This window comes from Pediculus humanus, genomic scaffold, assembly GCF_000006295.1.
Source record: "Pediculus humanus corporis 1103172107667 genomic scaffold, whole genome shotgun sequence".
Classification (NCBI taxonomy): Eukaryota; Metazoa; Arthropoda; class Insecta; order Psocodea; family Pediculidae; genus Pediculus; species Pediculus humanus.
In genome coordinates, this window is record NW_002987276.1 from 56550 (window position 1) to 71868 (window position 15319).

The 15319-nt window shown below is 27.1% G+C and overlaps 3 protein-coding genes across 3 annotated transcripts; 2 read left to right on the plus strand and 1 right to left on the minus strand.

Moving 5' to 3' along the window:
* Positions 1–6: 6 nt before the first annotated feature.
* Phum_PHUM283340 (uncharacterized protein) lies at positions 7–1233 on the minus strand (the record flags this gene model as incomplete). The annotated part of the gene is made up of 2 exons (XM_002426821.1): positions 7–950; positions 1197–1233. The coding sequence occupies 2 exons, from the start codon at positions 1231–1233 to the stop codon at positions 7–9; spliced, it is 981 nt and encodes a 326-aa protein (XP_002426866.1).
* A 1533-nt stretch (positions 1234–2766) lies between these two features.
* Phum_PHUM283350 (Caldesmon, putative) lies at positions 2767–6863 on the plus strand (the record flags this gene model as incomplete). The annotated part of the gene is made up of 12 exons (XM_002426822.1): positions 2767–2818; positions 3141–3269; positions 3597–3754; positions 3962–4098; positions 4254–4451; positions 4538–4668; positions 4747–5055; positions 5141–5311; positions 5410–5541; positions 5633–5764; positions 5899–6173; positions 6726–6863. 12 exons carry the CDS (start codon positions 2767–2769, stop codon positions 6861–6863), a joined length of 1962 nt encoding a protein of 653 aa, XP_002426867.1.
* A 4360-nt stretch (positions 6864–11223) lies between these two features.
* On the plus strand, positions 11224–11778 carry Phum_PHUM283360 (uncharacterized protein; the record flags this gene model as incomplete). Its single annotated transcript, XM_002426823.1, has 2 exons — positions 11224–11421; positions 11761–11778. The coding sequence occupies 2 exons, from the start codon at positions 11224–11226 to the stop codon at positions 11776–11778; spliced, it is 216 nt and encodes a 71-aa protein (XP_002426868.1).
* Positions 11779–15319: the final 3541 nt, after the last annotated feature.

The following is a 15319-nucleotide window of genomic DNA, read 5'->3' on the forward strand; positions in this document are numbered from 1 at the left end:
TTTTCATTAGGTTTTTATCATTTCCAATTGTTTCACTCTTGCATATGCAGCACTTCCGAAGAGAACGACAAAATTAGAAAACCACCAGAGTAAGGGTTTCACTTCATCGTACCAATATGTTGCGACAACAGTTTGAGCACAAGCTTTTGCAGTACCTGATATATTATGTGTCAAAGGACTTGTTACTTTTATTTGCAGTGCAGTTACGAATCCTATGAGGAATCCAAATGTTCCCCCGATGACGGTCAAAAACCAAAAATAATAATCGTTAAAATTAAAAGAATATAAATTTGTCAATTCGCCATTTAATATAATAAATGGTATGAAAAGTATCGATGAATATATATTAATATAATATGATAATAATATTACTTGATTATCGAGTTCGTTCAAAACTTTTTTAGTGTATATTGAATACAGGCTGAGAGATAATGAACCGAAAACTCCAAACAGGGTACCCTTTAGTGAAAAACTTCCCACGACATTTTCTTGATCGACACCCAAAAAAAAACCGAAAATAATAATGCAACAACAGCAAATTGATTTTTTAGACGTTGTCTGATGTAATATTAAATAACTTAAACATATATTAAAAACCGTCGTTAAACTCCTGCTAATAAAATAAAAAGAAACTTCGACAAAACTTAATGCTAAATTACTAAAACCGATTGTTAATACGAATAAAAAACTAACTGGTAAAATCGTTTTGATTGTTTTCAAAGCAAACGTTTTGCTTTGTGGAAATTTAATTTTCCTAGGATTTATTTCGGATAATTTTTTCCATACATAACATATGATAACGGAAGTTATGCATTGAGTCCATGTGACAAATAATGGTGAATTAATATTTATGTAATTTGATGAAAATAATGTTTTGTTAATGAAAACTACCGATATTGATATGATCCAATAAGCGGTTACAACTGAAGCAATGGTAAAATATTTTTTAGCTAAATTCGGAGACGATGATTTGTTGTTCATTTTTTAATTAAAATAAATAACGTTTGATTATAATGATTGTATACGATTTAAAATCTGAAATAAAAAAAAAATTAATAATAATAACGTGATAGTATAATGTTTATGTAATAAATATTTAAATAAAAAAAATTAAAAATTAAAAAATTTAATTTTGTATTTACAATTATATAAAAAATAAAAAAAAAACATTTTCGTTGATAAGATAAGCTACTAACTAATACTAGAAAATTTGCTAACGGACAAGTTTATCATGAATAAAAGCAAAAAGAAAAAAAATTTATTTTTCGTTTAAATAACCGTTTAAAACGGATTTGAGAAATTAACTAATTAATAATATATAATTTTTTAAACATATTTTTTTAAAACTTTTTGAGGAAAAGTAAAAAAAAAATTTTTTTTTTGTAAATACATTTGCGGCCATATTTATATTTTTCGTCCTAAAATTTTTTTTATTTTTATTTTTTAATTGTTTGATAGAATTAATTTTTATTTTATATTCAAATAATTTAATTTTATTAATTTAATGATAATAACGATTTAATAAAATAATTATTAATTGTGTTTTAATACGTATTTGTTACATTAATTATAGCAAAATTAGTAAAAAATGTATATTGGATTATATAGAAAATGTCGTGTAAAATGTGACCGTTTAAAACATATTATTAAAGTAGAGTTTTTAAAAGTTTTCGAAATTTATTTAATAATTTAAAGAAAATAAATTAAACGTTAAAATTTTTTATCTCCCCCCCCCTATGAATACGAGATTTGAAAGTTTCAGTTAATGGCAGCAAATCAATTTTCAAAGTATTAATATTTAATATTTGTTTACTCTATGGCATTTCAATCATGGCGAACACAACTCAAGATCAAGAAAAAAATGTAAGTTTATTTTATTAATTGTTTAATTATAATTATAGTTTCGTAATTAAAATCACATAAAATTTAAATTTATTAAAATAAAGGAATTAAAATTAAAAATTTATTAATTTGTTTAATTAATTTTAATTTAATATTAATATGGGATCGTTCAACTTTGACCGGGTGTCGTACACCAAGTAATTATAATAAGTTCTACTTTTACCGTAATACTTGTGCCATTCATTTATCTACCAATATTATTACTTTTATATCTCGTCCTAAATAAAATTTTATTAAAACAGGTATATATATATATATAATTAATAAAAATGATTTATATTTATGTTATGCCCCTAATAAATGACCCACATATTACTTGGAAATATATTGGAATTAAATACATGTTTAAATATTTTATTTATGACGAATTATAATATTTGCAAAAAAAAAAAAAAAAAAAAAAAAACTTTTAATTTTTTTTTTATTTACGTAGCATATGGTTTACTTTTTAATTTAACAAAAAATTTTTAACCTTTTGTTAATGTTAATAAAATTTAAATTAGGTTTCATTAAACAAAAGTTTTTTGTTATTTATTTTTTTTAAAATCAAAATATAAATTTAAATGCCTAAAAAAAAAAAAAAAAAATATTATGTAGGTTCTTGAATATTAGTAAATAATGTTGTTTGTGTTAAAAAAATTAAAATCATAAATATTTAAATTAAAAGGTTTAATCAGACATGAGGAAGAGTTTAGAATTTTTTTTTTCGATGCCACATGAAAAAAAAACTATTAGTCGATGTTTAGGTTATCATTTATAACCATTTTAAAATGCTTGCCATAGATTTATTTTCAAAAAAGAGTTTTCTACTTTTTGAATTAATTTTTCTTTGATTCATTTTTCATTCACATTTACTAAATCAAAATGCAATATCGATATATTTTTTTGTTGGAAGAATTTCGAGCCGGTTTCGATGGTTTATGAAAAATCATGTTTTAATTTTCAAAATTGTACTAATCTATCTGTTTATTTCATTTAAGATTTATAAATTTCTAATAATTATTTTACTTTTGTTCCCTCTTAAATTTTGTGTTTGAAAAACATGTTTTTCTCATTGTTTTAAATGTTTTTGTGTTATGTTTGTTTCATGTTAATTTTCAATATCATTAAAATCGATTAGCATGAAAAATATTTAATAATAAGACTTTTTAATTTTTTTTTTGTTGTTTAAATGGAGGTCGAAAGAGAAAGGATATTAAATTATAAAAAATTTTTTCATGTTTTTTAGGATGTTGTAGATAGTGTAGAAAGAAATGATGTTCAAGAATCGACAGTAGAAAATACTGATATAAAAAAAGAAATTGAAAATGGTGATGGAGAATCATCAATTGTCGAAAATAAAACAACAACTGAATCTGTTAATCAAAGTGATAAAATATCTGAATCTGAAAAAAAAATTAATGATGTAGATAAAGAAATAGAAAAAAGTAATAATGAAAATGATTTAGAAGAAGAAGGAGTAAAAAATAAGAATGAAAATGAATTAGAAAAAAATGATTTAAGTAGTAGTAATGAAAAAGTCGAAGAAGAAGAAAAGAGTGAACAAAGTAAAGATGAAAAAAAAATAATTGAAAATAATATTATTATTAATAAAGACGATGATGATAATTTGGAAAAGAATGAAACGGAAAAGGATGAGAAAACAAAAGGTGGTGGTGGTGGTGGTGATGATGACGAATGTGAAAATAAAAAAGAATTAGAAAATATTGATGATGATAAAAAAAACAAAGTTGAAAACGTTACTACTGTAAACGATGGAAATAAAGAAACTGATGTTAAAAGTGAAGATGATAAAAATGATGTTGTAATTGAAAGAAATGATTCGGGTGATGATAAGGAAAATGATAAAAAAGTAACAACGGATGAAACCAATCACAAGGAGGAGGAGGAGGATGATGATAGGAAAAGACGAGAAGGAGGAGAAGATGAAAGCAATAAGGTTAAGGATAATGATGAAAGCGTCCTGTCGACGAAAGAGTGTGGCGAAGTTGATGGAGAAGAGAATAAAGATGGTGATGGTGGTGGTGGTGGTGATGGTGATGATGGCGATGTAGATGAGGATGATGATAAAGAACTCGTGCCAGAATCAAAAGTTGAAAAACCTTTGGATCACGATCAAGATAGGAGAAATCCTCAGTACATTCCCAAAGGTGGAGCCTTTTACGAACACGATAATCGTACATCGTTGGAAGATGTGTAAGTGTATTAGTATTTTTTAGGTACTTGAGTACTTTTTTTTGAAATAAAATTTTTAAACGTGTTCACGAACCGTAGAACTGTGACTAATGTGAAAAGCCATGATTATAATACTAATAATAATAATAATACTAATAATAATAATAATTCTTTAGAGAAAACAAAGATCCGCAAGATGTTGAAAAAAAAAAGAAAGTATGGAAAGAATCGAAAGAATCTGAAAGGTGGTTACACGATTGGTACGAAGAATCAGAACAAACTCCAAAATCAAGAGCAGAAATAATTGAAACTTATGGTTACGATATAAGAAAAGAAGAAGCACCGCCGAGAGCAAGAAGGAGAAGAAAATACGGGTGCGAATTTGGAAAAATTGACAAATTAAAAAAAAAAATTCGCTTTTGAAAACATTTTAACTTTTTTTTTTTTTTTCGTTTTTCAGACGAGGACCTGATAAATACGATAGAAATTGGGAAGATGAACAAGCTTATATGGTTAAACAAAATGCTCAGGGAAGAAGAGGGAAAAAGAAATCTTTTGGAAAGGATGAATTTCCTCCGCTTCCATCGAATCGTGAGAGATTTTTACATTTTTCTAATAAAATCGGGAAGGAATCCTTTTTAAAAAAAAATGTTTATATCGATTTTACAGATAAAAAAGATTCGAGCGTTGAAAAAACTTCACCGAAATCACCGTCGAGGAAAAAAGGAGAGGAAGACAACAGCGTACAGAAGAAAAATCACAAAATAATAATTAATCACGAGAAACCGACGAGTGGTCCATCTAACACGACGATACGAGATGATTATGCTCCCAATCGAAACGGCACGCAAATAATAAATTCAACGAGAAAATTCCCGATACAAAATAATAAAAAAATGAATCACAAAGAGGATCACATCAAACCTTTCAGGCAATTCGATAAAACGAAAGGAAAAATGAATAATAATTTCAGGAGAGGTAAAAATGGAAAATGGTTTTCTTCCTTTTAACTACTACCCTCTCGAGCAATACTCACCCCTCGTTTTATTTTCTTTTGTTTCAGAACCGATAAAAACAACAAGAACGAAAATAATAAATCAGGAAGAATCTCACGGAGTAGTCAAAAACATGGAATCGAATAAAAATTATTCCGGGGATACGGATGTGGGTCATTTGTCGGAAAATTTCGGTCAAATGACTTTTCACAATAATAAACATTCGACGGGGATGAGAGGTTTGTTGTGTGTGTCTACTTTCGTTTCGTTTTCGAACAAAAAATGATGATAATGATAATGATAATAATGATTTCGAATATGTGTGTATATAATTCAGATAATCGACAAGACTCGACAAATGAAATAACCGAACAAGAACTCGACAGTTCGGCAAACAGACTGAATCCGAAACGTTATTCGAAGAATAGAAAAGGTTTTACGGGTTTTTTCCCTCCCGAAGAAATTGTCGGTGAGTGTTTTTACTCCTCCTCGTCATAAGATAATTAAACCTTCCTCCCGAAGGATGATTCGTTCATTTTCGACCGTTTTTTATTTTGTAGAAATCGATCCGTTAGAAATAAAACAAATGCAACAGCAACAAGATCAACAACCTAAAAATCAACACATGAGTTTACAACAGCAACCTTTGAATATTCAAAGCGTTATCAGGAGGTATCCGGGAGCTTACAACGGTGATTTTAAAAATTTTTTTTTTTTTTTTTTTTTGTAATGTTTGCAAACGTGGAAAGGGGAGAGGGGGGGAAGAGAAATAAAAATTACTCGTTTCGCATGTTTTTTTTTTTTTTTTTTTTTTTTTTTTACGCAGGTAATCCGGGTTACTTGACATCGAGACCGATAATAACGGGAATACCGCAGCAGGGTATGAGTCCTCAAGGTTTGCAACAGGCATTGAGTCCTCAAGGAATTCCACAGCAAGCTCTAAGTCCACAGGTTCCCGGTTTGCAAGCCATCGAACTTCAACAGGGTCCGATGCCTCCTCAACCCAATTTCGTTCCTCCGATGTACATCGACATTGATCCCCACACTTACGGAGCCTCGGAATTGATGGGACCCTATACCGGATACGCTCCTTATTCAGCGGTAATTTATCAGTGCAATACGAATCAAAGAAATTTGAATTATTAAAAAAAAAAATATGGCTCCGACCCTTTTATTATTAATGTGTTTTTCAGGTTTTGTTTTCTTTTTTTTTTTTTTTTTTTTTTGCATTCAGTAAATGAAATATCATGTTTTATGTTTTATGTTATGTTTTTTATGTTTTATGTTTTTTAATTTGTACTTTTATAAAAAAAAATAATAAAAAACTAAAATGTTAATAATTAGTTTAAGTAAGAAACGTTAAAATAATTTTTATATAGGGAAATAATGATGATTAATATGAGAAACCGGGTAAAATTATCATTATTATTATTATTGAAAAAAAAAATAAAGAAAAGTAGGAAGAAGTGGGGGGGGGGAAAAATTATGAGGAAAATTTAATAATAATAATTTTGATTTTTCTCATTTCACTCACTGCCTTCTCTTAAAAAAAACAACAACAAACAATTATCATCGTTATTATTATTATTATTATTATTATTATTATTAATGAGGGGTTTTAGTTTTAATGTTTATATGTGTTATGATTTCCAGAATCAACCGGGTGAAATGTATCAAACATCAGGTGGGATAACATATTATCATACGGAATGTCAAAATTCAAATCCTTTGAGAGCACCGCCGGCGAGAAGGCAAAAATCAGCGATACCAATAATACCGCCACCGGAATAACGATCGATCGATTTATTGATTGATTGATTAACAATAAAATGATTTCATTAATCATTTATATATCATATTATTATTATTATTAATTTAAAAAAAAAAAGAAAAAAAGAAAAAAAGTTTTTTTTTTTTATTATATTCAATCACTGTGAGAACGTTTGTCGATTTGACGAGCGAAAAAAAAAGGAAAAAAAAAATTTGATTACGTCATCGTTTTGCTTTAACGACTCATTAACATTATTATTATTATTATTATTAACAGTCTAAAAACAGTAATCATTATTATTATTATTTATTGTAATTGAAAACGATGATTATAATGATAAATAAAGGCTTTGTTGTTTATTAACGAACGAAAAAATACTCGAATCGATATTTTTTCATTCTATATATTTCGATTCGATTCGATATTATCGATATTAATAAATTATTTACGTATTGAGCTTACGTAAAATGTATAACAAATTAATTAATTAATTAATTTTAATTTTAATTTTTTTTTTTTTTTACTTTAACACGTTTTAAATCGAATTTGTGATTTATTCATTAATTATTATTATTATTAAATAAATAAATAAATAAATATTATTATTATTGTCATAATTGGTAAAACCGTTTAAATTAAATTTTGAATTTAAAAAAAAATATATATATATATATATATACATAATTAATTTGTTTTTTATTTATTTATTAAAAAATGACAAAAAGAAAACATAATTGATGTATGAGGTTGTTGTTGTTGTTGTTGTTGTTTTTTATTAAACATAAAAAATGTTTTGTGAGTGAGTGAATGTAATAATAATAATAATAGGAAAAACTTTATGTTCTTGATACTATCATTGTAAAGGTAATAAAATATTGGATTATGTTTAACTTATGAAATAATAAAAAATGAATTAATTTGAAATTATTATTATTATTATTAATAATAATAAATTTAATGATAAAAATTTTAAGGGAGTTAATTGATATTAATTGATTAATTAAATCGAATTTATTAATTATTTCATTTTAAAATAAAAAAAATTATTAGAGATATTTATTATGTGGAAGGATTCTCACACCCAAATGAATTGATTTAAAAAATTTTCTTTCTCTTTTTTTTAATTAAGATAATGATAATGAAATAATAATTATTGAAAATTGTATTAAAGTCTTCTTCTCGATATGTTTTTGCCATTGAATATTTATTTTTATTTCTTTCCAAAATTTTAAATTTATTTTTCATTTTTTAAAAATATTTACAAAACAATAATAATTTCCTTTAAATTTTTTTTGTTTTGTTTTTTTAATTAAAATGTTTCAAGCTTAGTATTTTAATATAAATGGCAGTGCTCTTATTTGTTTTATATTTATTTTATTTAATTAATATTCCTTTTTGTTTAAACGGTTTAAAATAATTTTAAAAAACGGTTATGTTTTATACTTGTGAATACTTTAGACATTTTTAAGTTTTTAAATATGGCGGCTACTCCCGCGCAAAGTTGTCATTGGCATTGTCAGTTGTTTATTTTATTAAATTATTACTTTATTTTTGATTTGTTATTAATAACTGACGATTATTTTGTTATTTGTGTTTTATTAATTATTAATTATTTTAAATTAAGTAAAAAAAAAAAAAGTAATAATAATTTCAATTGCTGAAATTTTTTTTTTTTTGCAACGTTTATTTTTAGGTTGGCATTACTGAATTTTCAAAATGTTGAACCGTGCGGTGTAAAATATTACAATTAATATGTGTGTGTAGTAAAATGAAATGAGTTTTCTTATTTAAAATTTATTAAAATTATGAATTCGTTTAATAGAAAAAACAAGTAAGTATATTTTAATTAATAATAATATTTATTTAAGTGTGTCAATAAAAAAAAATAAAAAAAAATTTAACCAAAACGTGCTTGCTGTGCTGGTTTCTACAACCGGTACCGCTCTTATCAATTACATTGCCTAAGTATTAATTAATTTTTAATTTATAAAACCCTATTTTACTCATACATAATTATTTATTAATAATTATTCGTAGGTAATTTATTTATTTTTTCTAAATTTAAATGTGTGTGTGTGTGTGTGTGTGTCACTTAATAATTGAATTGTAACTATTAAATTAAATATTTAGTTTATGATGAAATTATGTTTATTTAGGTTGATGCATTTTATTTAAAACTCTTGACTAATGAGTACTTATTCACATGTTCACACTTATTTGCAAAAGGTTTAATTTCTTAAATTTCATCACAAAATTAATTATAATTAATTAAATACAAAGTAAATAAATATATATCGAATGTAAGCATTAATCGAAAACACAAAAGTTATCTTATATTAAATAATTGTAATTGGTTATTAACTCAAAAACATTTAACGATAAGTTTTATACCAACACATTTGATATCTATTACAATTATTATTATTATTATATAAAAATCAATTTTTTTTTTTTAAGGTGCAAGAAGTAATAATTAAATTTTTGTTTAATGAAAAACACAATCGAAGTCTTTTTTAATTTATAAATTTACTTATTCGATTTCATTAATGTTTAATTTGTTTTGTTAAATGAATAATTTATTTGATAATTTCATGGAGGAAATTTCAACTATGTATCAAATTATGTTTCATAAAGTTAATAAAATATAAATATTCGATAATGAATAACTAAAATTCTAAATAATAACAAAAAACTTTAATTAGAAGTATCGATTGATTTATCGACAAACATCATTTTAAGTGAAATCTACCACATACATAATAATGTAACAAAAAATATGTTTTAATGTTTAATTTTTAAAAAAATAATGGATGCACATTAATTAAATAAAAATTATTTATTAAAATGGTTTTCGATTTTTGTGATTTGACAAAAATAAATCAAAAATATTAATTTGAATAGATAAGAAATAAAATGATTAAAACGGTTGAGAATAAACAAAAAGAAATTTGGGGAGGGAGGGGGAAGGGTGTAGAGTGAAGGGGCTTTTTATAAAAATTCTCATCAGTCCAAAGGATATTTAGGTTCTTCAACAAGAAAACAAACATTTTTAAAAGAAATAAAAATGTATAGAGAATAAACGATAGAATCAGTAGCGTAGGTAGGTAGGAATATTTTAAAATGCGATCATAAATGAAATTAAGTGTGTGAGTGTGTGAGTGAAAGAAGGAATTAGATGACTAAACTTATTGTGTGTGTGTGAATGTTAAAACTTGATTCTTTGTTTATAAATAGTTTGGTAGTGTCTTGCATAGGAAGTTTGTTGTTGTTGTTGTTGTCGTTTTTGTCGTTTTTAAAGTGATTTAAAATGTGTATTTTTTCATTAACGTTTGTTATAAATATATTTAAAATTATCATTATTATAAGGTTAGTTTTTTTTTTTTTTTTTTTGTATAATTTACATGATGAAAACCAACAAACAAACAAACAACAACAACAAATTTTAAAATTGATTGTTTTGTTTTATATTATTTTAAAATTATCGTTTATCGGTTGATTATTGAGGGCGTTATTAAATCATTATTCACCGTTTAGTTAATCAATCAGCTGATTTGTTTATTATTATTATTATTATTATTATTATTACTATTATTATTTATTGTTATTGTTGTTTTTTGTCTTAAATTACTAATAATAATAAATCGAAGACTTTAAAAATTTTTTTTTCTATTTGAATGAGTCGTCTGCATTCTTTGTCTGTAAGACACAACAACAGTAAACGATACCATGATAATAATGATGATGGTTACCTTTTATTTATTTATTTATTTATTTAAATGGGAAAAAGTTGAAATTCCAAGACATGATAAATTTAATTTTTAATTACGATTAGGATTTAATTAAGGGAGGGGGGTAGGTAACCCCTCCTCCTCCTCCCCTAATTAAGTTTCTTCCTTAAAAAAAAAAAAAATTGAAAAAGGTTTTCATAATTTATTCAACATTTATCATTAATTTTACAAGAATGAAAATGTCGTCGCTTGCTTTAAAAAATTTTTTTTTTTTTTTTTTTTTTTTTACATAGCGTTCCCTTTTTTTATTAAGGATAAATTATTCCCGAAAATTTTGGATAAATAGGTTGACCGTGAGGTCAACGCGACCTTTTTTATAAATTTTTGGGGAAAAAAAGTTGAGAATCGTTTGTTAAATTGATTGTGGAAATTTGTTTTTTCCCGTTTTTCCATCCGTTTTTTTTTCGTTTGTTTGTTTGTTTGTTTGTTTTTGTTCACCCCATATATATATATATATATATATATATATATATATATATGTACGTGTTGTTTGTCACGGTTTAATAAACTCGAGGTTAATAATAATAATAATTTTTTTTTTTTTTGTTCCAGAGTGATAACGTATGGAACGGGTAGAATATTACGATATTTAATGTGGAAACACGAGAAAAGATTGGGTACAAGTGTGAAGAGTAACGTGTCAACAGAAAATGGGTTTCAAGTCGAAAGAAAATCATTTTTTAAAAAATACGTGTCAATACTCGTCGGAAGTGGAGTTTTGGGTTTTTTCATTGTTCGAAGAGTTCATCCCGATTACCGGAAACCCGGAATAGAAGCTTCAAATTTGGAGGTAAATAATAATTATTTGTTTATTGGATGTTGATGATGGCACAAAAATCGTGACTATTTCCACACACACACCCCCCGCCCCGCGCGCCCAGCCCCCCACTCTCAAGGTTACTCGGATAAGAATGCCTTTTTTTATTTTTCATTTCCTTTTCCGGAAAATTCTGTGACCCGATTTTTTTTTACTACTTTTTTTTTTCTGTTTTGTTTGTTTGAAATTTTTTATCGACCACCATCAGGACGATCACAATAACCACCACATCTCGTAATTATTCGAATTCGTAGAAAAGAATTTTCACGAAAAAAAAAAAAAAAAAAATTATCGGGGAGGTGCATTGAATAGGTAAAGGAAAAAGGGTAGGAACGTTGTTAGAAAAAGGTAGAGAGAGTGAGAAGAGAGAAAGAGAGAGAAAGAGAAAGGAAAATTTATATTTAAAACGTTTTTTTTTTTTTTTTTTTTTTAATTCTTTATTTAATGAAAAGTACATCATGAATTCTTTTTGATGCTTTTTATCATCATCATCATCATCATTATCATTATTATTATTTTTTTTCTTTCTATAATTCTTAAATGGAATAGGTAATTTAAAAATTAAAAAAAAAAAAAAAAAAAAAAACGTTAAATTTGTGGGGATGAAAAAGGGAAAACGTTGACGTTAAAAACTTTAACGAAGCGATGATGATGATGATGATGATGATGATGATGTAGGCAGGCAAAAACCCTGCTGTCGTGATTCATTAATTACGAATCAACCGACAAACACAACGTTTAGTCATCATTATTATTTAATTGAAAACTCCGTAAAAAAAAAAAAAAAAAAAAAAAAAAAAAAAAACAAGAATCTGATCGGGTCAGGCGTTCGGGAGAAAAATAATAATAATAATAATAATAATAATTGTAAACGCCCACGCGCGAAAACATGGCCTTTCACGCCATCCATTTATTAATTAAATTCTGGTGAATTTAATAAAATATTAATAAAAAAATTTAATAAAATTTTCTTTTTTTTTTTTTGTTTTTGTTTTTTCTTTGTAAATTGTTATTTATTATCGTTATCTAAATACGGTTTCTAATTTGGAATGACCCTTGACCTATTTAAACTATTTTATTATTATTATTATTATTATTATTATTATTATTATTATTATTGTTGTATTTGTTGTAATCGCATAAAACTAATTGTAAGTTTTATTTTCGTTACGATTGTTTACGGTTGCGATCGTTCCAAAAAAAAATTTTTTTTTCCTAATCGGGTCAAATCGGGATGAACTCAGTGACCCGGAGATGTTCTGTTGACCTTAAACGATGAACCAATTTTTGAAAAAGAAAGATTTGCTGTTTCCCCCTTCCCCCCCCCCCAAAAAAAAAAAAACTTTAAAAACTTTGACAAACTATTAAATCTCGAATAAATCTTTCGGTGGGAGGGGGAATATTATTATTATTATTATTATTCGATTATGGTGATATTGCGTTACGGTTACGGCCTTTGCAGATGCATCCGTTTCCCGAACTTTCTCCTCTTCTCTCCTCCTCTCCCCCTCTTTAGTTTTTTTTTGTTTTTCATCGTCCGGAAAGGGCATCACGGGGGCATCGCGAACATTTTTTTAATTTTCAAGGATGTTTTCGTTACCGTAGAAAGGAAAAAAACGCTTGCCGTCGGCACCACCATTTCACCATCCCCGCCACCGACCCCCCACGAAAACATCGGAATCCCTCTGTAATTATTTATTTATTATTCTTATAAATACATTTTTTTTTTTTTTACGGCCCATCCATCGATTCCGAATTCGTTCTCTTACTCCTCCCCTCATATTTATTATTTATCGGTCGCAGTTGAAAAGGCGTGACAAAATGACCGTTCGAAAACGGTATAATGCGAAACGGGAAAAAGCGAAAAAGAGAAAAAACCGAAAAAGAAAAGCAAAAGGTAAATAAAAACGAAAGAAAGAAAGAGGGGGGGGAGAGAGAAAGAAAAGAATATCATTGTCCTCTCTTTAGGAATATGCGTGACGAAAAGTTTGTAAGGGAAAAAAGGGAAGAACGGGGAGGAGGAAGAAAGAGAGGGGGGAAACGAACACGGATGAAAAAGAGAGAAGGAAGAAAAAAAAAAAAAAAAAATTTTAGCCGTTGTAGAGCCGGAGAGGAAACCGTTCGGGAATGTTGTTTGACTTTATGTTTCATTCGCGGTCTTGTCGACGTCGTAAGGTTTGTTATTCCCTTTATTATTATTATTATCATTATTATTATTATTATTATTATTATTATTATTATTATTATTATTATTTGGTTTTTGTGCCAGGAAAAGTGCGTGAAAATGTCGCTCGTTCTAGTCTGGATTTTTTTTTTTTTTTTTGGAAAAAAGCGGGAAAGTGCCCAGAAAGGATTTTAATTTGAATTCGTTAAAAGAAATTTCAATCACCCCCCGAGACGCGGGGGTTATTTTGGGGAGAAAAAACGGGGGAATGAGGAGGAGAAGGAGGAGGAGGAAACAAAAAGTTTCTCGAATGTTTCGTTTCGGAAAAAAAAAAAATCGGGAAAATTAATTTCTAGTTTTTTTTTTTTTTTTTACATATAAATTTTTTATTTGATCGGTTTATATATATCCATTCATTCATTCATTCATTCAATCAATCAATCAATCAATCTTCGTGTTTTTTCGGTCGTTTCGTTTTTTGTGGGGAGGGGGAAGGGGTGGGAACCTACGCAAGTAAAAAAAAAAAAAAGTAGAGAAAAATTCGATAATTATTAATTATTTTGTATTGATGACATGTTACTTTTTTATGGGGTTCCCCGCTTGCATTGCCTTTTGAAAAACGATAATAATAATAATGATCATCATCATCATCATCGTTCCTGTTTTCCTTCTTCCTCTTCCTTTCCTTCGTTAACTTTCAAACCACTTTTTCTTTTTCTTCTTTTTTTTCTTCGATATAAAAAATTACTTTTTTTTTTTTGTGTGGGGAACATTTTCGGTTAAAAATTTCATATATTTTTTTTCAAAATGGCGTCGTTAAGCGACGGATCTTAACGATCGTTTCGGACATGATAACGGATTCCAATAAATGAAAAAAGTTGACAATTTATTACGCAGGTAATAAATTTTCAAACTATAAAAATCGCATCAATTTAAAATAAAAAAATTTTCGTATGAATTCCGACGGCTATGAAGAATTGAATTATTATTATTATTATCATCATTATCGATTTCGTTATTAATCGCGACAAATTTTTCTTAAACTTGTTTTTGTGTTCGTTCAGGCTGTGGTGGTGGTACTACTGTGAAAAATCAACTTCCGGTTGCGGTTCCTCCGCGGTCGATCCTTTTCGCGTCCTTTTTTTTTTTTTTTTTTGATGTCAAAACCGTTGACTCTTTTCGGGTATCGCCCACGTGATTTTAAACTTTCCCGTCGTGTTCACTGTCTGACTGACATTTTCCTTTGAAACCTTCCTTCCTTCGACAAACCACCTTCTTGTCATTTAACTTGTTTTACTATTATTATTATTATTATTATTGTTGTTGTTGTTGTTGTTGGTGCTGTTGCTGTTGCGGTTTATTTTCAGCGTGATTTTGTCGATTTGACGAGGGTCGACGTGAAACCGAAATTAAATTCTCTAAAAAATTCTCAAGTTTTTCGAAAGCAAGGAGAGAATTTATAATGAAATCCTAGGAAAATTAATTGTAGAAAGAAAGAGAGAACGGAGAGTGGGAGGGAGGAGGAAGGGAGGGAGGATGATTGGGTGGTTTAATTATAAATTAATAAAATGACCGAAACGTTAACGAATATGACCGATGAAGTTATGAAAAACTAACGTAATTCCTGTAACAAAAATAAGGAAAAATCTCCCTCCCCCCCCCCAAAAAAAAAAATCTCTTAAAATCCGTTCGCGCGCTCCCGTTCGC